This window comes from Heterodontus francisci, chromosome 26 (assembly GCF_036365525.1).
Source record: "Heterodontus francisci isolate sHetFra1 chromosome 26, sHetFra1.hap1, whole genome shotgun sequence".
Classification (NCBI taxonomy): Eukaryota; Metazoa; Chordata; class Chondrichthyes; order Heterodontiformes; family Heterodontidae; genus Heterodontus; species Heterodontus francisci.
This window is the reverse complement of record NC_090396.1, coordinates 68487273-68509717: the sequence shown is the minus strand read 5'-3', so window position 1 is coordinate 68509717 and position 22445 is coordinate 68487273. Positions and strand designations below refer to the sequence as shown.

Sequence of the window (22445 nt, the reverse complement as noted above, 5' to 3'; positions counted from 1 at the left end):
TGTGAGCAGTCCTGAGATCATTATCTTTCTCTCTTCCAACCCTTCAGTGAAGATGTGCCTCATCTTTACTTGGGGTTTGTCCCAAAAACAGCTCCTTTAATATTAACAACGGTGCATGTGAGGGTTTGTGGAGAAACTCACATGCATGCAAATTTGTAATGCACTATCATATATAAAGTGCTAGTTAGGCCACAGCAGGAGTACTGTGTACAGTTCTGGGCACCACACTATAGAAAGGATGTGATTGCACTGGAGAAGGTGCAGATGAGATTCACCAGAATGTTGTCTGGGCTAGAGCATTTCAGCTATGAAGAGAGACTGAAAAGGCTAGGATTGTTTTCCTTAGAGCAGAGAAGGCTGAGGGGAGATATGATTGAGGTATACAAAATTATGACGGGCATTGATTGGATAGATAGGAAGAAACTTTTTCCCTTAGCGGAGGGGTCAATAACCGGGGGCATAGATTTAAGGTAAGGAGCAGGAGGTTTAGAGGGGATTTGAGGAAAAACCTTTTCACCCAGAGGGTGGTTGCAATCTGGAATGCACAGCCTGAAGAGGTGGTAGAGGCAGGAACCCTCACAATGTTTAAGAAGTATTTAGATGAGCACTTGAAACGCCATAGCATACAAGGCTACGGGCCAAGTGCTGGAAAGTGAGATTAGAATAGATAGGTGCTTAATGGCCGGCACAGACACGATGGGCTGAAGGACCTGTTTCTGTGCAATATGACTCTATGACTCTATCTTTCATGGTATGGCATCAGGCTGATTAACTAAAACAAATCTGACATTTTTAAATACAAGGTAAGCAGTATTAATAACAACTGATGACCAGAATTAGCTAACAGCTGCTCAATCCCTCTGAGATGCCACACTCTGATGGGCAGTCACAAAAAAATAATGGCCCACCACTGTTTGGGAATATTGTGCTAATCAAAGCAGGATTAGTGGATATTGACCACCTACTCTCAAGTTTCCAGTGTAAGGACTGGCATAAAGATGAAAGCAACCAAAACAAAAAGCCATTAACAATACATCAGGTCATATGAGATTTTAGTATTAATATCCTTTGCTCGCTGCAGTCCATGATTCAGTTGGCAAAAGCATTCGGATGTTTCGATAAGTCCTTAACCACAGGGATTGGAAAATAACACTTTTTTTTTTTACCAGTGATGATGAAACGTTGAAAATTTAGAAAAATTAAAAAATTTCCTCCAAATGTGTTTGAGCAAAACGGGAATCGTTTTTTCCAGTATATGTAAATGATACTCCCACCTAAGAATCAATCAGAATAAAAATGATTATAAGAGCCATTTGTGTTAAACATTTGCCAAAATAGTTTCTTCAGAAATGTCCTATTGAACAGGATTTAGCTTGTTCTTTAAGCTTTTTAGTTCACAAGGACAACTCAGCATTTCTGCGAACCTCTTGGAATTTATATATATCCTGTGCAAGCTATTTGATAACCTGATCTATTTTATCTCAAGCATTTTTTAAAAATATTCTCTTTTTCACAGCTAATGACAAAACACCCAGCAAAGCGTCTTGGCTGTGGATCTGAGGGAGAGAGAGATATCCGGGATCATGCTTTCTTCCGGAGAATTGATTGGGATAGACTGGAACAAAGGGAGATACAGCCTCCATTCAAGCCAAAAGTGGTGAGTGTGCTGAAATACATGTACCATTGATGTCCTGTGTAGGAAAACTAGGCTATGTGCACATGTAGAAGCAGCTGAGTTGAGATTGATATAACATTTCTGTTCAATAAATAATTGGGCTGAGAAAGCAGAGTTTTTAAAAAAAAGGTCAGGTACAATTTGTAAGTATAAGGCTTCAAGCATCCATTTCCAGACATTTTCTAAGGGTTTTCAACTAAAATTTGTTCATGTGGTCGCTTCCTTTAAGGAGTCTTTTAGATCTATAGGAAAACAAATAATCATGAAACTAACTTAGTGATTATTACCAGACAAATAGCCTGCAGGATTGATGGGAAAGGCTCGTCACTGTCATGTGTGCATCCAGCATATCTAAATGATGTTCTTGCCAGTGGCAAATTGTTTGTTATATGGGAATATCACTGTTTAGAAAATAAAGCAAGCCAAGCTTCTCATTGAAAAGTGAGGAGAGTCCAGCTTTCTTAACACATATCAGGCTGATTTTTGTGCTTTAGAAGTGGGAAAGTACTCAGTCATCAGCTTTGCTTAATGAGATCATGTTGATTATAGCCAGAGAAGCTACACATTCCATTTAGTAAAACATAAAGTATCCTAGGCTTTATTAATAAAGCCTAAGAGCAAGGAGGTTATGTTGAACTTGTATAAGACACTAAAATAAAAGCAACATACTGCGGATGCTGGAAATCTGAAACAAAAACAAGAAATGCTGGAATCACTCAGCAGGTCTGGCAGCATCTGTGGAAAGAGAAGCAGAGTTAACGTTTCGGGTCACTCTGCTTCTCTTTCCACAGATGCTGCCAGACCTGCTGAATGATTCCAGCATTTCTTGTTTTTGTATAAGACACTAGTTTGTATAAGGTGTTAGTTTAGGCAGGCATCAAGATCGGCGCAGGCTTGGAGGGCCGAATGGCCTGTTCCTGTGCTGTACTGTTCTTTGTTCTTTGACCTCAGTGGGAATATTGCATCCACTGCACTTTAGGAAAGACGTGAGGGCATTGGAGAGAGTACAGAAAAGATTCACAGGAATGGTTCCAGGGACGAGGAATTTCAGTTATGAAGATAGATTGGAGAAGTTAGGACTGTTTTCCTTGGAGAAAAGGCAGCTGAGAGGTGATTTGATAGATATTCAAAATCATGAGGGGTCTGGACAAAGTAGATAGAGAGAAACTGTTCCCACTCGTGTGAGGATCGAGAACAAGAGGGCACAGATTTAAAGTATTTGGTAAGAGAAGCAAAAGTGACGCGAGGAAAACTTTTTCACGCAGACAGTAGTTAAGGTCTGGAATGCACTGCCTGAATGTGTGGTGGAGGCAGGTTCAATTGAAGCATTCAAAAGGGAATTAGACAGTTCTATGAAAAGGAAGAATGTGCAGGGTTACAGGGAGAGGCGGGGGAATGATACAGGTGAATTGCTCATTCAGAGAGCCGGTGCAGACATGATGGGCTGACTGGCCTCTTTCTGCACTGTAACAATTCTTTGAGTCTGAGATTGTCAGAAAGGTTTGTGAGGGTACATTTTCCAAGCAAACCTTCTTTTGTGCAGTTACCATAGAGTGGAGTTTCTCCTTTTCTAAAGAAAAGGAATCAGGGTAGGTGGTCTAAGCTTGTTGCTATAACCCAAGTGCAGTCCCACAGCATGGCAAGATACTACGGCAGTCAAGTTGGAGGCTAAGCAGTTTCCCACACGGAAAGAGAAAACTGAAGGGCAAGTCAACCTGCTTTACTCTCATGTGCCTCAGTTAAGGCAACAGGAGCACTGGCAGAAGCCTAGGAGCAGGCTACCATTTTGCTGTCTTCACTGAAAACTGGCAAGTGATAGAGAGAAGAATAGATCTTGAAAATTGTTAAGGAACTATATTTAAAATCCATGCAGAATATATTTAGACTTCATAAACACCAATGAAAATCTAAACATCCAACTGAGACTGGCTTTACGCATTGTGGCTGTATGTTTCCTACAGCAGAAACTGCAATTCCAAAGTACTTTATAGTTTAATAGGGAACAGTGTAAGCCTGAGAGGACAATAATAATGCACCTCGCAATAGACAGGACAACTGTTTACTTTTTAGTTGAGATTCCAGCACATCAATTTTGCATGGGCCTGCAATTCTGTCACAAGGACCACAAAACAAATATAGATCAGGAAGATTATTTGGCCCATCTCAGTTCATCCATCCATCCAGAAGCACCCTACAATTCCTCCATTGCAACATCTATTTTTTTTTCATGATTCTAGGGTTTTCTCCTCCATGTTCCAATGCAGAATAACTGGCTGATGATCACTCGGGGTGTGAAGACTTAATATCAACATGTGCCTAGACTTTCAAAAATCATTTGACCAAATTCTACACAAAAAGCTTAGCTCAAAGTTGTGGTGATTCAAGTTAAACAACACCTTTAATGGAATAAAACATCCCAAGGCACTTCACAGGAATGTTATACAGCAAAATTTGACACGGAGCCACGTAAGGCGATATTAGAGCAGATGCTAAAAGCTTGGTCCAAGAGGTAGGATTTAAGGAACATCTTAAAGGAGGAAGGAAAGAGAGGCAGAGAGGTTTAGGGAAGGAATTCCACAGCTTAGGGCCTAGGCAGCTGAAGGCAATTAAAATTGGGGATGTTCAAGAGGCCAGAATTAGATGAGTACAAATATCTCGGAGGGTCGTGGGGTTGGAGGAGATTACAGAGATAGGGAGGGGCGAGGCATCGGAGGAACCTGAAAAGAAGAAAGAGAATTTTAACATTGAGGCGTTGCTTGACCGGGTGCCGATGTGGGTCGTTGAACACAGGGGTGATAGGTAAACGGGATTTGGTACGAGTAAAGACATGAGCAACAGAGTTTTGAATGACCTCAAGTTTACAGAGGGTAGAATGTGGGAGACCAGCCAGGAGTGCATTGGAATAATCAAATCTAGAAGTTACAAAGGCATGGATGAGGGTTTTGGCAGCCGAGGAGCTGAGGCAGGGGCGATGTCGGGCAACATTCTGGAGATGGAAATAGGTGGACTTAGTGATGGCGTGCATGTGAGGTCAGAAACTCTTCTCGGGGTGGAATGTGACACCAAGATTGCAGACAGTCTGGTTCAGCCTCAGACTGTAGCCAGGGAGAGGGATGGAGTCGGTAGCTAGGGAACGGAGACAATAGCTTCCGTCCTTCCAATGTTTACTTGGAGAAAATTTCTGCTCATCCAGTACTGGATGTCAGACAAGCAGTCTGATAATTTAGCAACAGTGCAGGAGTCAAGAAAAGTGGTGGTGAGGTAGAGCTGAGTGTTGTCAGTGTACATGTGAAAACTAACAATTTGTTTTGGGATGATATTACTGAGGGGGCAGCATGAGGACGAGAAATAGGAGGGGGACAAGGGTAGATCGTTGAGGAACACTAGAGGTAACGATGCAGGAGTGGGAAAGGAAGCCATTGCAATCATAGCCATTACTCTGGCTATGATTAGACAGATAAGAATGGAACCAGGTGAGAGCAGTCCCACTCAGTTGGATGAGAGTGAAGAGGCATTGGAAGAAGATGGTGTGGTCAACCATGTCAAGGGTAGATAGGTCGAGAAGGACAGACTACTGCCACTGATCATTTATCAAATGAAATATATTAGAAAAATCAGTTGAGCTACAGTATACATTTGCAGAACTTAATGTTCGTGGAGATGTGTGATTTTATTATGACACTAAAACCTGAGTAGCACCATCATCAGTCGACTATTGTCAGAGCTCCTTTTACTGTTCTCCACATCCTTTACAAAACAGCAATGTGAACCCTGATGGTGTGTTTCATGGTTGCTCATTCATTGACTTGTTAGATACGGCAGCTTTGTCTCAGCATGAAGATTGTGGAGAATCTTGGCTAATTCAAAGATTAACTCATCTACCTAATTGTTTACTACAATTGTGTGTCAGAATAAAATTTCCCATCTCTTTATCAAATTTAAACTTTGGTAAAAATTTCATCAGCCTAATATAATCTGATGCAATTCAGTTGTTGAAAAAAAATTAGTATGCACAACATAGGAAAGTAATTCCTGGAGCTGTCTCTGATTGCAGAAAGATTTGGGGTGGCTGCAATCATAGGAACATAGGAGCAGGAGTAGGCCATTCAGCCCATCGAGCATGCTCTGCCATTCAATATGATCATGGCTGATCATCCACTCCAATGCCTTTTTCCCACACTATCCCCATATCCCTTTATGTCCTTGGTATTTAGAAATCTGTCCATGTCTGCTTTAAACAATGACTCAGCTTCCACAGCCCTCTGGTAACAACATGCTGGTAATTTCCTCCTTGGACTGAATCCAGGTGGCGATGAATATAGGTAAGCATTTTGGGCTCCTGTATACATATAATTACAGCCCTAATCTAGACATGCTTTGAAAATGCACGCCTTCTGAACAGTGAATTGTAAAAAAAATCCAGAATGGTGAGTGGCACAGCTATAGGTCTTGTCAGTGGAGAGCTTCTAATAACTGGGAGAATTTGTATGGTTTCAGATATGGTTTCAAGGGCGGCGCAGTGGTTAGCACCGCAGCCTCACAGCTCCAGCGACCCGGGTTCGATTCCGGGTACTGCCTGTGTGGAGTTTGCAAGTTCTCCCTGTGTCTGCGTGGGTTTCCTCCGGGTGCTCCGGTTTCCTCCCACATGCCAAAGACTTGCAGGTTGATAGGTAAATTGGCCATTATATAAATTGTCACCAGTATTGGTAGGTGGTAGGGAAATATAGGGACAGGTGGGGATGTTTGTTGGGAATATGGGATTAGTGTAGGATTAGTATAAATGGGCGGTTGATGGTCGGCACAGACTCGGTGGGCCGAAGGGCCTGTTTCAGTGCTGTATCTCTAAACTAAACTAAACTAAAGATGGGTTGATTCGTTCTTGGGATGTGGGCGTCACTGGCAAGGCCAGCATTTATTGCCCATCCCTAATTGCCCTTGAGCAGGTGGTAGTGAGCTGCCTACAACTGAGTGTCTTGCTAGGCCATTTCAGAGGGAGTTAAGAGTCAACCACATTTCTGTGGGTCTGGAGTCACATGTAGGCCAGACCAAGTAAGGATGGTAGATTTCCTTCCCTAGATTAATGAACCAGGTGGGTTTTTACAACAATCCAGTAGTTTCATGATCATTATTAATGAGACTTGCATTTTATTCCAGATTTATTAATTAATGGAATTTAAATTCCCCCCAGCTGCTATGGTGGGATTAAAGCTCATGTCTCCCCTGCATTAGTCCAGGCCTCTGGACTACTAATCCAGTAGCGATATTGCTATGCCAAATAACTAAAATAACTATTTCAGTTCAAAAAAAAATCTTCAGATAGTATCAGTCCCCTTCAGTATAAATACAGTTTCTTAAATCACAAAACTTGTTTTGCAATTTAATATGACAGACCCCACTCCAGATTTTTCAGGCAGTTCTTATCCTTGTGATACACCAAGAATTTTAAAGATGCAGCATCAAATCTAATATTTAAGAATTATATTAATAGGTAAGAGGAAGTTCAAAACAAAAGCCTAGAAGTTTCAGCAATGGCACATTTTGAACAGGGAGAGGAATTTGGGACATAAGTTTCTATCAGGTATTCACCCCTTTCCACCCATATGGAATAATTGTGATGAAGGGGGTATACAGGCTATTCAACACACTAGGTGCAATGTGATTATGGTCTCCACTAATAATTCTGCCAGTTCGGCCGATTGTACAGCCAAAGGAAAATGTCTGCATCACAAGTTGTTGAGACAATTATCATAGATGCATTTAAGGGGAAGCTAGATACACACGAGGGAGAAAAGAATTGAAGGATGTATTTATAAGTTGAGTTGAAGTGGGAGGAGATTTGTGTGAAGCATAAACACCAGCAAACACCAGTTTGGCTGAATGGCCTGTTTCTGCGATGTGAAATTCTATGTAATCATGCATAATAGTCATACTAGAGCTATAAATGGGTCCCCCAATGACAGTTCCCAATGGCAGTCTATCTCAGGTGCCATTAGGATAGCTGCGATTCATAAACCTCCCATTGGTTTCTAAAGGATCATTGCAAAAGACTTGAGAGCAATTCACCAGCAGCCGTTCTGCTGTGTATGGACGCCTGAAAGAGGAAAAGGGGGAAAAAAAATTTTAAGCAAGAAAAAGAACTCTGATCAGGAACCTATCCATTCATCTCTGAAATTGGATATGAATCAAGCTCAGATTGAAGGTTTTGTCTCTGTGCCATCTGTAAATGTTCTCGATGCAGTTCATAGCAATAATGAGACCACAGCATTAAACTGGACTCACTCACACAGGCCACAGGGTGCTAGTGTTCCATTTCTAAGGGCACAGGACTTCCTGATACAGTCAGTGGATGCTAAATATACAGAACTATTCCAGTTTTCTTCTGACATCCTATATTTCTTCGAGCAGAAAAAGCTAAAAACAAAATTGTGGATAAAACTGAAAAGACAGAACAGTGGCACAGTGAAGTGTCTTTGTTTGATAATTGACAAAACCTATTACTGCATCTAATAGTTACCACACGGCTTGCTGCTGCATACAAGCAAAATATTTTCTTTATACCTTCTGTCACTTTGATTTACCTTTCAATATAATTTTAAACACAGACGAGACACATTAAAGGGACGAGACTGGTCTCCCTACTGTGATTCCCTTTCTTCAGCTCTATCACCAGCTACAAACCAGATTAATGTATCCATTCATTAATGTCACTTCCTTTCCAGTCTATGTACTTTTTCCTTCTTTGAACTGTGCTAAATGAACTACAGACTAAAGGATAGGCCAGTGAAATGCTTTCCTTTTGCATTTCTGCACAAAACAGATGGTATCTCAGCAAGGTCTTTGTGCACCTCACGGTATCTCCCACATTGTCATTAAAGCAACTGGATTTACTCCCTGGTGTTTTTAAAAGGCTCCTTCAGTCTGTGCAAAATTGCTAAATTATTAAAGGTTTTCATATATTAAAACAAGATAAAATTTGATCACATATGAAAACGTAATCTGTTCCTATTACATCCAGTCTGCATTATCCAGGCACCGAACCTACTTAAAATAATGGGCTAACGCACATATAGGAATGTGTTAATAGTCTCAACTTTGTATCACTATTTGCAAGATATAGTTTACAACAGGGTTGTCCAACATATGGCCTGCAGGCCAGCATCCGGCCGCCAAAGATTTCCATCCGGCCCGCGGATGTAAACTGTACCCGGGGCCATTCCACATCTTCACCAGGGGTCCGTGACTGGAGATGGGAAATTTGCCACTGGCTTCTTCCTGAAGACTGGCTTTTAATAAAGATCACAAGTCACAGCTGACATCGGGAACAATGGCTTCTGAACTTCGGACAGATTGGGGTTTTCCGGTGGACTTTCTAAAAGAAAGTCGGAATCACCAATATCATTACCTGTCAGCTGTGACTTGCGATCTCTTTAAAAAAAAAACAGACCACCCATCTGCTGAGCACTCCCACTCTCTGCAACTTTCAGAGAGAGAGAGAGTGGGACAGAGAGAGAGGACAGTGAGACGGGGGTGGGGGCAGGGAGTCAGGGGGACAGAGATGGGGGTCAAAACAACACGGGAATGGGAGGGACACCGAGAGAGGAGGGAGAAAGAGTGATTAAGATCATTCCTGACAGATGGACGTCTATCTGGAATATTCTGCATCTCCAAGTGTGTGGGCAATATTAACTACCTGTGCAAACAAAAAAAAATTGCCAGGTATCTCACTAAACCAGTGTCCAACATAGTGAAGGGAAAGTAAGTCAATAAATTAGTCTCATTTAAAGATTCTTCAGAAAAATGCACATTTGTTGTTGTTTTGAGTAATAGTAAGATAAATTTTTAATGCCTTTATCTTCCTGGGATTGTCTCACTGGCCCCCTATGTAAGACAAAAATTGTAATGTGGGCCCCCCAGGGCAATCCTGGTTTACAATGTAATACCTATATTATTTTGATTGATAGAATGCTGTATAAACTAGGTATCATTTAACAATCTAATGAATCATGAATGAGTAAGTGGTGCAATTTCATAGCTGTAAAGAAAATAATCTCAGGCTTTGTGATTTCTCCAAATAGTTATCAATTTATAGCACAAGTTTGATGCATTATGCTATTTTGCACATCCCAAAAGCCCATTACTGAGGAAAATACAAAACATTTTCTTAGCTTCAATAAAGGAAGCAATTGCACATTGTATTTTTTATGCTGTTGAACTGAATGGTCTGGTTTATTGAATTCAATAATGTAAACTTAGACATGTCATTTTAAAAGCTATCCTTACTAAATCCTCCTCTCCCCCTCTACCCCCCACACACCCCCTTCAAGATATTTGGTCTTTTGGAAATGAATTTAAATGTTTCTATTGTACCTGATCACAGGGTGTTGGGCAGGATGAAGAAATCATCCAGTCATGCTTGATTCCAAGTCTGTGCAAGGCAAATAACGAAATGTGGCATCTATAAAATATAGAAACTTTAGTACTCCAAGTGGACAGAGTAAAACTTCACAGAACATATATTACAAGATTGTAAAGATTGGTTTTGAACACCTAATACATTGCTTCTAGGTATAAGCCAACAGAGTGGGAAGACTGAGGAATGGGAAAGGACTTAGGCCATCTTGCACTTCCTAGTATCTAAGAAATATCATTTTCTTGTATCATACAAATTTCTAATCAGTATTTATACAAATTTTTCTTGCGTTTGCTAATAGGATCAGCTGCCACTGTCCCCAGTCTGTTCCATACATTTCATCACTTCCACATCTAGGGCTGGATTTTGTTCTCACCCTGACAGCGGGTTTTGTGGCAGCGGAGCCAGAGGATCGGGGCAGAATCGCCCGCTGCAGAACCTAACACCGAGAATCCCAGTTCCAATTTCCCGGGGCGGGATAGGCCGACGCCGACCTTCCCGCCCAGAGACCAAATAAGGGGCTCTGCCGTGTGGGGAGGATGCCTTGGAAAACGGGGTGCCCTCCCTGCAGGCTGGGAGCAGGGGAGGGGAGGTGGTCCCTCCTACATGGGCAATTCGTGGCCCACGGAGGACCCCCATCGAGAACCCCCTGGGGCCCCCCTCCCCCTGGACCAAACGCTCACCTCTCCTTACTGGGGCCTTCCAGACTTGCCACAGTAAACCTGTCTCACCTACCTCTTCTTCGGGGTTCCAGCGTTGGGCCTGGGTCCGAGGCCCTGTGATTGCCAGCAGCTCTTGGGGACGGGATCCCTGCCACTATTAAGTCTTTAAAGGGACTGGTATCCGGCCTCCTTAAACTTTGACAGCAAAAGGCCGGAGGATTGCTCCTAGGGGCTGATAAAATGCAGAGGCGGGGCTTTCCCCACCTTTGCGGCCTGGCGCCAGGAGCCCTGCTCCTGCACAAAATAAAGCCCATAGTCATAAAATGTAAACTGTGATTTCATCCTAGAACCATAGAAAGGTTATGGCACGGAAAGAGGCCATTCAGCCCATCGTGTCTGCGCCGTCTGAAAAAACTAGCCACCCAATCTAATCCCACCTTCAACCACCTGGTCTGTAGCCTTGCAGGTTACAGCATTTCAGGTGCAGGTCCGGGTACCTTTTAAATGAGTTGAGGGTTTCTGCCTCCATCACTAATCCAGACAGTGAATTCCAGTCACTCACCACCCTCTGGGTGAACTAATTTTTCCCTATGTCCCCTCTAATCCTTCTACGAATCACCTTAAATCTGTGGCCCCTGGTAATTAACCTCTCCACTAGGGGAAACAGGTCTTTCCTGTCTACTCTATCTAGGCCCCTCATAATTTTGTACACCTCCATAAGTCACCCTCAGCCTCCTCTGTTCTAATGAAAACAACATGAGCCGATCCAATCTTTCCTCCTAGCTGCAATTTTCAAGTTCTGGCAACATTCTTGTAAATCTCCTCTATACTCTCTCCAGAGCAATTATGTCCTTCCTGTAATGTGGTGACCAGAACTGTACGCAATACTCCAGCTGTGGCCTAACCAGCATTTTATACAGTTCCAGCATCACATCCCAGCTTTTATATTCTAAACCTCGGCCAATAAAGGAAAGCATTCCATATGCTTTCTTTACCCTTTTATCTACCTGTCCTGCTACCTTCAGGGATCTGTGGACATGCACTCCAAGGTTTCTCACTTCCTCTACCCCTCTCAATATCCTCCCGTTTATTGTGTATTCCCTTCCATTTTTTGCCCTCCCCAAATGCATTACCTCTCACTTTTTTTTTATTTGTTTCATGGGATGTGGGCATCGCTGGCTAGGACAGCATTTATTGCCCATCCCTAATTGCCCTTGAGAAGTTGGTGGTGAGCTGCCTTCTTGAACCACTGCAGTCCATGTGGGGTAGGTATACCCACAGTGCTGTTAGGAAGGGAGTTCCAGGATTTTGACTCAGTGACAGTGAAGGAACGGTGATATAATTCCAAGTCAGGATGGTGTGTGGCTTGGAGGGGAACTTGCGGGTTGTGGTGTTCCCACACATCTGCTGCCTTTGTCCTTCTAGGTTGTAGAGGTCGTGGGTTTGGAAGGTGCTGTCTAAGGAGCCTTGGTGCATTGCTGCAGTGCACTTGTAGATGGTACACACTGCTGCCACTGTGGAGGGAGTGAATGTTTGTGGATGGGGTGCCAATCAAGCGGGCTGCTTTGTCTTGGATGTTGTCAAGCTTCTTGAGTGTTGTTGGAGCTGCACCCATCCAGGCAAGTGGAGAGTATTCCATTACACTCCTGACTTGTAGATGGTGGACAGGCTTTGGGGAGTCAGGAGGTGGGTTACTTGCCGCAGGATTCCTAGCCTCTGATCTGCTCTTGTAGCCACGGTATTTATATGGCTACTCCAGTTCAGTTTCTGGTCAATGGTAACCCCCAGGATGTTGATAATGGGGGATTCAGCGATGGTCTTGCCATTGAATGTCAAGGGAGATGGTTAGATTCTCTCTTGTTGGAGATGATCATTGCCTGGCAGTTGTGTGGTGCGAATGTTACTTGCCGCCAATCAGCCCAAGCCTGGATATTGTCCAGGTCTTGCTGCATTTCTACACGGACTGCTTCAGTATCTGAGGAGTCACGAATGGTGCTGAACGTCGTGCAATCATCAGCGAACATCCCCACTTCTGACATTGTTATTGAAGGAAGGTCATTGATGAAGCAGCTGAAGATGGTTGGGCCTAGGGCACTACCCTGAGGAACTCCTGCAGTGATATCCTGGAGCTCAGATGATTCTTATCTGGATTGAATTCCATTTGCCACTTTTCCACCCACTCAACCAAACCATTGATATCATCCTGGAGTCTACAGCTATCCTCTTCATGATCAACTACACGGCTAATTTTTGTGTCTTCTGCAAATTTCCCAATCATGCCTCCCACATTTAAGTCCAATTCATTAATATATACCACAAACAGCAAGGAATCCAACACTGAGCCCTGTGGAACGCCACTGGAAACCGATTTCCATTCGCAAACCATCCGTCGACCATTATCCTTTGTTTCCTGTCACTGAGCCAATTTTAGATCCAATTTGCCACATTCCCCTGTATCCCTTGGGCTTTTTCTTTTCTGACCAGTCTGCCATGTGGGACCTTGTCAAATGCCTTACTAAAATCCATGTAGACAACGTCTACTGCACTACGCTCATCAATCCTCCTTGTTACTTCCTCAAAAAATTCAATTAAGTCAGTAAAACACGACCTTCCTTTAACAAATCCATGCTGGCTATCCCTAATTAATCAGTGCCTTTCTAAGTGGCAGTTTATCCTGTCTCTCAGAATTGATTCTAATAATTTGCCCACCACCGAGGTCAGACTGACTGGCCTATAATTATTTGACCTATCCCTCGCACCCTTTTTAAACAATGATACAGTGTTCGCAGACCTCCAGTCCTCTGGTACCTCGCCTATATCTAGTGAGGATTTGAAAATGATCCACAGATGATCTGCTATTTCCTCCTTGGCTTCCTTCAGCAGCCTGGATATGATCCATCTGGCCCTGGTGGTTTATCCACTTACAAGGATGTCAGACCCTCTAGTACTTCCTCTCTCATTATGCTTATTGTATCTAATATTTCACACTCCTCCTCTTTAACAACAATGTCTGCATCATCCCTCTCCTTTGTGAAGACAGAGACCAAGTACTTATTAAGAACCCTGCCCACATCTTCTGCATCCATGCATAAGTTAGCTTGTACATCTCTGATAGGCCCTACCCTTTCCTTAGTTATCCTCTTGTTCTTAATGTACTGATAAAACATCTTTGGGTATTCCTTGATTTTACCTGCCAATACTTTTTCATGTCCTCTTTTTGCTTTCCTAATTTCCTTTTTTACTTCACCCCTGCACTTTCTATACTTCTCTAGGCTTTCTAAAGTATTACGTTTTTTGTGACCGTCATAAGCTTTCATTTTCTGCTTTATGTTACCCTGTATACTTCTCGATAACCAGGGTGCTCGAGATTTGGCAGTATCACCCATTTTCTTTGTGGGGACATGTCTAAACTGTGCTTTTAGAATCTCGCTTTTGAATGCCTCCCACTGATTTTCCTTCAAGTAATTGTATCCAATCCACTGTCACGGATCACCTCTCAGCTTCGTAAAATTTTCCTTCCCCCAATTTAGAACTTTTACTCCTGTTCTATCTTTGTCCTTTTCCATAATAATGCTAAATCTAACTGTACTATGGTCACTGTCTCCAAAATGGTCACCCACTGCCACTTCATCCACTTGCCCAGCTTCATTACAGAAGACTGAATCTAGAATTGCGCCCACTCTCATTGGGCTTGTTACGTGCTGGCTAAAAGAGTTCTCTTGAATGCAGTTCAAGAATTTTGTGCCCTCTGTGCCCTTCAAACTGTATCCCAGTTGATATTAGGGTAGTTGAAAAACCAAACTGTTGTTGCTTTCAAGAAGGAGTTGGATATAGCTCTTGGGTCTAAAGGGATCAAAGAGTATGGGGCGAAAGCGGGAACAGGTTACTGAGTTGGATGATCAGCCATGATCATGATGAATGGCGGAGCAGGCTCGAAGGGCTGAATGGCCTACTCCTCCTATTTTCTATGTTTGTATATTTCTAGTTTGAAGCTATGCTGTCTTGTAAATAGGATTAAGATATTATATTACATTTATCTTGTCTATACTTGAATCCAGTGATGGATCGTGACGTTACCTTCATTTGGATAAACACCTGATAAATTGTTATCCCCTCAGTCTTTTGGACTATCGGGAAAGATTGAGCACACTGAGACTGTTTTCTCTGGAAGCAGGAGACAAAGAAGAGGCATGATAGAGATTTTTAAAATAGTGAAGAGACCTGTTAGGGTAGATGTAGAGAAGCTATATCCATTTGTAAGCGAATTTAGAGCAATGGAATATAAATGCAGGATTGCCACCAACAAACCAAAGAATTTAAGTGAAATGAGAATGTGGAATGTGCTGTTACATGGAGTGGTTGAAACAGACAGCATTAACAAGTTTAAGGGGAAACTTGATGCATACATGAAGGAAGACAATGTAGGTACTTAAAGTGGGAAGAGACTCGTGGAGTATGAACACCAGCATAGACCAGTTGGGCTGAACGGCCTGCTTCTGTGCTATAGATTCTATGTAATTCTCACTTTGTGGCACACTGACCTAGAACCTGCCACCATTAGTTTCTGGCTCAGGTTTGGCTCATCCATGCCTAGTAACTGATTCCTGGGGACAGAAAATCAGCTGCATCCGGGGGGCTGGGGGTGGGGAACATATTCATGGTGAGCAGAACTTTTTTTTATTCATTCGGGGAATATGGGCATCGCTGGCTAGGCCAGCATTTATTGCCCAGCCCTAATTGCCCTTGAGAAGGTGGTGGTGAACTGCCTTCTTGAACCGCTGCATTCCTTGGGTGTAGGTACACCCACAGTGCTGTTAGGCAGTTCCAGGATTTTGACCCAGTGACAATGAAGGAACGGCGAGATAGTTCCTAGTCAGGAATGGTATGTGGCTTGGAGGGGAACTTGCAGCTGGTGGTGTTCCCATGCATCTGATGCCCTTGTCCTTCTAGGTTGTAGAGGCCGTGGGTTTGGAAGGTGCTGTCGAAGGAGCCTTGGTGAGTTGCTGCAGTGCATCTTTTACACACGGCTGCCACTGTGCGTCAATGGTGGAGGGAATAAATGTTGAGGTGGTGGATGGGTGCAAAAAAAGTGGGCTGCTTTGTCCTGGATGGTGTTGAGCTTCCCAAGTGGTGTTGGAGCTGCACCCATTCAAGCAAGTGGAGAGTATTCCATCACACTCCTGACTTGTGCCTTGTAGATGGTGGACAGGCTTTGGGGAGACTGGAGGTGAGTTACTCACTGCAGAATTCCCAGCCTCTGACCTGCTCTTGTAGCCACAGTATTTATATGGCTACTCCAGTTCAGTTTCTGGTCAATGGTAACCCCCAGGATGTTGATAGGGGATTCAGTGATGGTAATGCCATTGAATGTCAAGGGAGTTGGTTAGATTCTCTCTTGTTGGAGATGGTCATTGCCTGGCACTTGTGTGGCGCGAATGCTACTTGCCATTTATCAGCCCAAGCCTGGATGTTGTCCAGGTTTTGCTGCATGTGGACATGGGCCACTTCAGTATCTGAGGAGTTGTGAATGGTGCTGAACGTTGTGCAATCATCAGCGAACATCCCCACTTCTGACCTAATGATGGAGAAAGTAACATTGATGATTGATGAAGCAGCTGAAGATAGTTGAGCCTAGGACACTACCCTGAGGAACTCCTGCAGTGATGTCCTTGGACTGAGATGATTGACCTCCAACAACCACAACCATCTTCCTTTGCTCTAGGTATGACTCCAACCAGCCGCGAGTCCCCCCCCCCCCCCCCCCCCCCACCCCGGATTCCCATTGACGCCAATTTTGCTAGGGCTCCTTGATGCCATACTCGGTCAAATGCTGCCTTGATGTCAAGGGCGGTCACTCTCACCTCACCTCTGGAGTTCAGCTTTTTTGTCCATGTTCGGACCAAGGCTGTAATGAGGTCTGGAGCTGAGTGGCCCTGACGGAACCCAAACTGAGCGTCAGTGAGCAGGTTATTGCTGAGCAAGTGCTGCTTGATAGCACTTTGCTGATGATCGAGAGTAGACTGATAGGGTGGTAATTGGCTGGGTTGGATTTGTCCAGTTTTTTGTGCACAGGACATACCTGGGCAATTTTCCACATTGCCGGGTAGATGTCAGTATTGTAGCTGTACTGGAACAGCTTGGCTTGGGGCGTGAATAGAAGGTGTATCTACACCCCAAGGTAACAAGAAGCTCTTCTGCAGAGATGTTTACCAAGAATGAAACCTAAAATTTAGTTTAATATGTTAAGTTTTACATCTCATTATAAAAGCTCATCTAATCTGCTGAAACAGTCTGGTTTTTGATCATTGAAGGGCAAGATTCTCAAACATGCTGGAATTTGTATTGTTCAGAACTTTGTTTCGAAGTTCAAAATACAATCAGGAAATGTGGAGTGATATATCAATCAGATTATTTGATAGCTTGGACTCCTAGTTTGCTGAGAAAATGCCTGCTTTCTAACAATCTGCTTATTTGATTCTGGCCAACTGAACAAAATCTCTGGAATGTGGGCGGATAGAAAGATGGGTCAAAAATTCTGAAAACAATTTGACTCATTCATATCCATGTGCATTTATGATCACTATCAATGATGAACTAATGTAGACTTGCATTATTTATTTCTGTATGAACCCTGCCCTCTCGTTACCACATGGTGTGTCTCCAAACATTTGCACAAAAGTGCAATTCCCAAAAATAGTGTTGCAGGAGTGGTTTCTGGTTTACAGTAATACTGCTACTGGAAAATACTAGATATAGTACTGTTACTTTTTCCAGCTCAGGAAATAAAATGTCATTTTTACGTCATTGATAGGTCCCAATATTAGTTATTCATTTTCAGTAGACATTGGTTTATTGCTAGTGAATTTTCACTAAGGAATCACTATGTTCTCTGAACAAACATCCTGACATTTCTTTCTCTCCCTACAGTGCGGCCGAAGCGCTGAAAACTTTGACAAGTTCTTCACACGTGGCCAACCAGTGTTAACACCACCTGACCAGTTGGTCATAGCTAACATTGACCAGGCAGAGTTTGAAGGATTCTCATTTGTAAACCAAGAATTTGTTCACCCCAGTTTAACCAATGTTGTATGAAACACAGAATGAAGAGGACAAGCAGCAACAGTAAATGGGCCTTTGTTTAAAATGTCTATATTCAATCAACGATTAACTTTACAGGATTAACAATGTTCAGAAAAGGTTAAGTAACAAGCACTTTTAACTTTTAGAAAAAAATTAATATACATTAAGGAGATTTATTGACAATTTTAAAGTCCAGCTTTAAATCAGTCTAATATAATTGTGAATTGTTCTGATAACTAAAAAGACAGGAAGATTTTTAGACATGCATTCTCCTCTGCTGGTTTCTAATATTTTTTTAAATGTTGAGGTACAAATTGCAATATACATTTGGCCCCCAAGGGACCAGTTCTTCCTGCCTTCGTCTTCCCAATAATCAAGGATGGTTAATAGTCAAAAACAGTTGTTTCTCCAAAAATGTCATTGATGAAATATGTTTGAGTAAATCAAAATTTGTATCTCATGACATTCTCCATCTACAATTTGCACTAATATATACAACTGATATTTCCATTTGGATTACAGAACAAGAAATCTGAACGTTTTGCAGGAAATAGTTTAAAGGAGAGCAGAGGAGAAGAAAAGTCGATCAAATTATTTTGGTATTTTAACATTACTACAGATCTCTTGTCCAAAGTAGCTACTGAGAGGATGTAATACATTTTCTCACGTGAATCACACCGTGAGTTTAGCATGTTCCTGTTCAAAGATACAGAAAATAAACAATCAGTACAGGAGACTATTCCACTAATTTTATATGAAACTACAAAGATAATACTGTGCTACAGTTGTCTAGCTCTTATCTCATTACAATTTATTATATGGGATGAGCTTTTGTTTCTTAGAAATAGCAATGTTCAGCTTGCAGCAAAGCTTTGGCTTTGTTAAAGCTTATGGTCAATGTATTACAGGAGCACTAACTTCATAGAACAGCATTTGGCAATTGTCTTTCATTTGTTAAACGTGCAATGTAATTATGTAAATTGCATCACAGAAATAGCATCCAGTCACTTGAGTGACATTTTGAGAAAAATGACATGGCATTTCGCACAACAGTCCCCTTTAACATACTAACTGAAGGTTTTCTTGAACTTTTAAAAGACCTATTGCAGTTTTTAAACTAAGGCACAGAAAAGCTATTTTCTTCTTAAGATGTTTGCTTGTACTGTTAAAGGAAAATACATTTTAAAAAAGCTTCTTGATGTATTGTTTAGCTCCTGTAATTACCACTACAGTAAACAAAACTATTTTGGTCAAACTTGCTTTATTTTTCTCAAGGTTGAACAGTAAATGCGAATTCGCAAAGAGTGGTAGAATGTCCATATGTGCATCTTCATTCAGTTACAAAATCAGAATCAGTTATTATCATTTTTGCCTTGATTTTGGAAACAGTAATTTAGTGACTCACTATTCTGCCTTTAAGAAATGCATGTCATAATACAACGAGCATGTTGTCAATAGGTGCCGTATGCAACGACATTTTGAAAGCACGTATGTTTGGTTGTTGGTCTAAATAGTGTTTGCCATATCCAAGTTGAAAAATGCACCTTTTAAAAAAAAAAAATAAATTACAATTGAAAGTGGCAAGTATTTTTTTTTTAAATCACATCCTTCAGTGCTTGTTGCATTGATTGATAGTTAACCCTTCTTTATCCTGTTCTTCACATTACACAATTCAAAGGCACTTTCCTGATTTATTGAAGATGCAGTAAATGTAAGTTGAAACATCAGTATTTAAAACAAGGACTAATTGATGCTAAATGCAAGCATTTTAGATAAATAAAGGCAATGATTAAAATATGTAACGCCTAATATGCAGTTAAGCACTGCTCTGTGTGACATCTTTCACAATTTAGAGTAACCTTCCAGACCAAACGTTTTACTGAGTTTACCTAGTCAGCTTGAATACAAATACTTACTGAAGTAAAGGTAGTAAAGAGGGAAGATGCTTGTAAATTAAATGCTAAAATATATATATAATTTTCTGTTGAGGTTTAAGATTGGGGGAAAAAAGTTCAAGGTTGATCGGGTGTCTGATCTCTATTCCTTATCAAACACCCCAAAATTATTTCAAAAGGCAGTCTCTCCAAAAAAAAAAATTAGGATTATCTTTGACAACGGTATGGTTATTTTGTTTTGAGTGGAATGAAGAAGACATCATTGAGGGAATGACTTGGCGGAGTCTCTAAGTCCCATGGTTTAAGACAGCTGAATAAGTATTAACATAGCTACGTATGATGCAACTAACATTAATTCAGCTTTCTGACATTGTCAGAATCTGTAAGTATTACAGTTCTGTATCTCTTCTACAATTTCATCTGGTTATTTTGGGTCAAATTATAATATTAACTAATAAAAATAGACAGCAAAATAAAAATGGTTATTCATGTTCTTTGTAAGAGCTGAATTTTGAAAAGGAAGTCTGTTAATGGGACTGCCTCTTTTAAAAATGTTTTGAGGTTTGCACAAAAAAACGTGCATCACTGTACAGAACATTATTCAGGCCACATTGTCTATTCTGATGCGTACTGCTGAATAAAATCTGATTCCAGGTAATTTGTTGTCTTTCACTCCAAATAAGCCCTCAGCCACATAGCTATCATCTTTCATCTGCTTTACACTATCTTGCCACATATCATTTTAAGTTTTCTTTAAACAAACGCTTTTAAATTAAATTATCATTTATATATTTGAAGAATACTAATTAAGTTTCAAGATGGTAACTCAACCACATGGCTTTGTATGTTTTCACAAACTGCTTGAGCTTTGCTCTCTCTGATTATATTCTATGAACTACTCTTGTTGACCTTCTGCATTTTAACTCCCCTGCCCAGCCATGGGTACCCTATTTACTGAAGTGGCTGCAGATGTCATATCACCACCTTATTAACATCACCACCAATAATGCTAAAATGTGACTTCAGTTGAGTACACAGATTCACAGAAATACAGCACTGGAGTCATTACCAACAGGCAAATAAACAGAGCCATGCATTTCATATAAGTCATTGAAAATGGAGTGTACCAATTACCGAGTGAACTGTTACCCCCCTCCCTCTCTCAATCTTCAGTAAAAAGAAAATCAATTTTTCTGAACGATTCAGGAAACCCAAAAGTTTGTATTTTGGTACAGTTCTGCATAAAGTGCAGAGATTTTAGCATCTTGAAGTGGTTGAGTTTCTATATGAACAATTTATGTAACATGTCATACAATTTATTGTGAGCATCTTTGTTCAGTAGCAAAACTTCCCATGTTTCCCTGTTTTCACACTACATTGGTAAATAAACATCTACATGTATAGAATTCCCCTTTTTTTAATGTATGAATGTTCCAAAAAGCACTGATGTCAGGATTCTTAAACACTGATATATCCTTATTAAAAACCTTAAAAACTAGTAATATTGCAGAAAGCTATATGGGAACTGGCACTGACAAAGCTGTAACTCTTGGGGCTGTTAGAATATTTTCAGGGCCAGGCTTGGTTTCAGAAGCTCAATCCCACAGTTGCTGTACTGGTTGCAGGAGTCTTTCACACAGGAGAAACCCCGATATATATTGTGCAGTGTAAGCTACTATGACATCGTTGCCCTGCAGATTTTTTTTCAAATGCAAAGATCAGTGATGCAATTCCATCTTATCACAAGTCATGTCCTTGTTTACAGACCTGGTAAAATGGCAGGTAAATCACTTGATTAGGACCAAAAAATATATATATTTTCACAGCATATCTAAGTGTTTTAAAGGTATTGTTTCAAATTTCTGATTTGCAATGCCAAAAGTCTTATTCCCATTCTTCATCTTAAGTAGTAATATTATTTTCTTTACCATTGCGCACTAAACATTTAGGAACTGTAGCAAGCCAGTACAGCAACAGGTACAGAGATCACAATATTCATTTAGATGTTGGTTGGAGGTGGTGCATTATTAAAGCATAATGTTTTCTTTTTCTATTCTATAAGAAGCAACTTGCTTTCCTCATTGTTTAGCGTGGTATTGTTTGTTATATGTTAATTGTAGTTTAATGATGTGTAAAAATAAACAAAGCGGCTATCAACTATGTTTTCTTTGATTTAAATGTACCTTTGCAATGTTTTCGTCAAACTTCTTCCTTGTCTAAAGATGTTGAAAGTTACTCAGGTACGCAGTTCCAGTGCTGACCAAGAATCCGGTATTTGTGTGTGGTCTTAACAGTTTGAGTGTAGAGGGCCTCAAAGTCCAGCCAGTTCAGTCTCTATACTAATGTCCACTCACACACAACTTGCCAAAAAGTGTCATTGGTAATAGTCATGAAGAAGAGTGTTACGACCATGTGAGAAAGAGGTCTAGGGTTTCCCTTCAGCCTTCACCTGGTCTTACTGGAACAGGGTTTAATTTTAAACACACCCTGTTTCTAGCTCCCCTTTAGTGAATCTTTGTTCACCACTTTCCAATTAGCAGGCAAAGAATCCAGCACAAACAGGCTTTCTTAAGTTTAAAGAAGAAACGTTTAAATTTAATAAACTTAAACTCAAATTCAATTAATGCCTACGAATACACGCCGCGCCCCGTGTTAGCATGCATACGCGATACACATGCAAATAGAGACAGAAAAGAGCAGAAGTAAAATAAAGTGGAAAGGTT

General features: G+C 41.2%; 1 protein-coding gene across 1 annotated transcript in view; it reads left to right on the top strand.

Moving 5' to 3' along the window:
- The window catches only part of LOC137384441 (protein kinase C alpha type), a 358799-nt gene extending 336895 nt beyond the window's left edge, over window positions 1-21904 (top strand). Inside the window, exons 16-17 of the mRNA XM_068058500.1 lie at window positions 1517-1657; window positions 17675-21904. Of these exons, the coding sequence (XP_067914601.1) occupies window positions 1517-1657; window positions 17675-17839 (306 nt within the window). The 3' untranslated portion in view covers window positions 17840-21904. The remainder of the gene's footprint in view (window positions 1-1516; window positions 1658-17674) is intronic.
- Window positions 21905-22445: the final 541 nt, after the last annotated feature.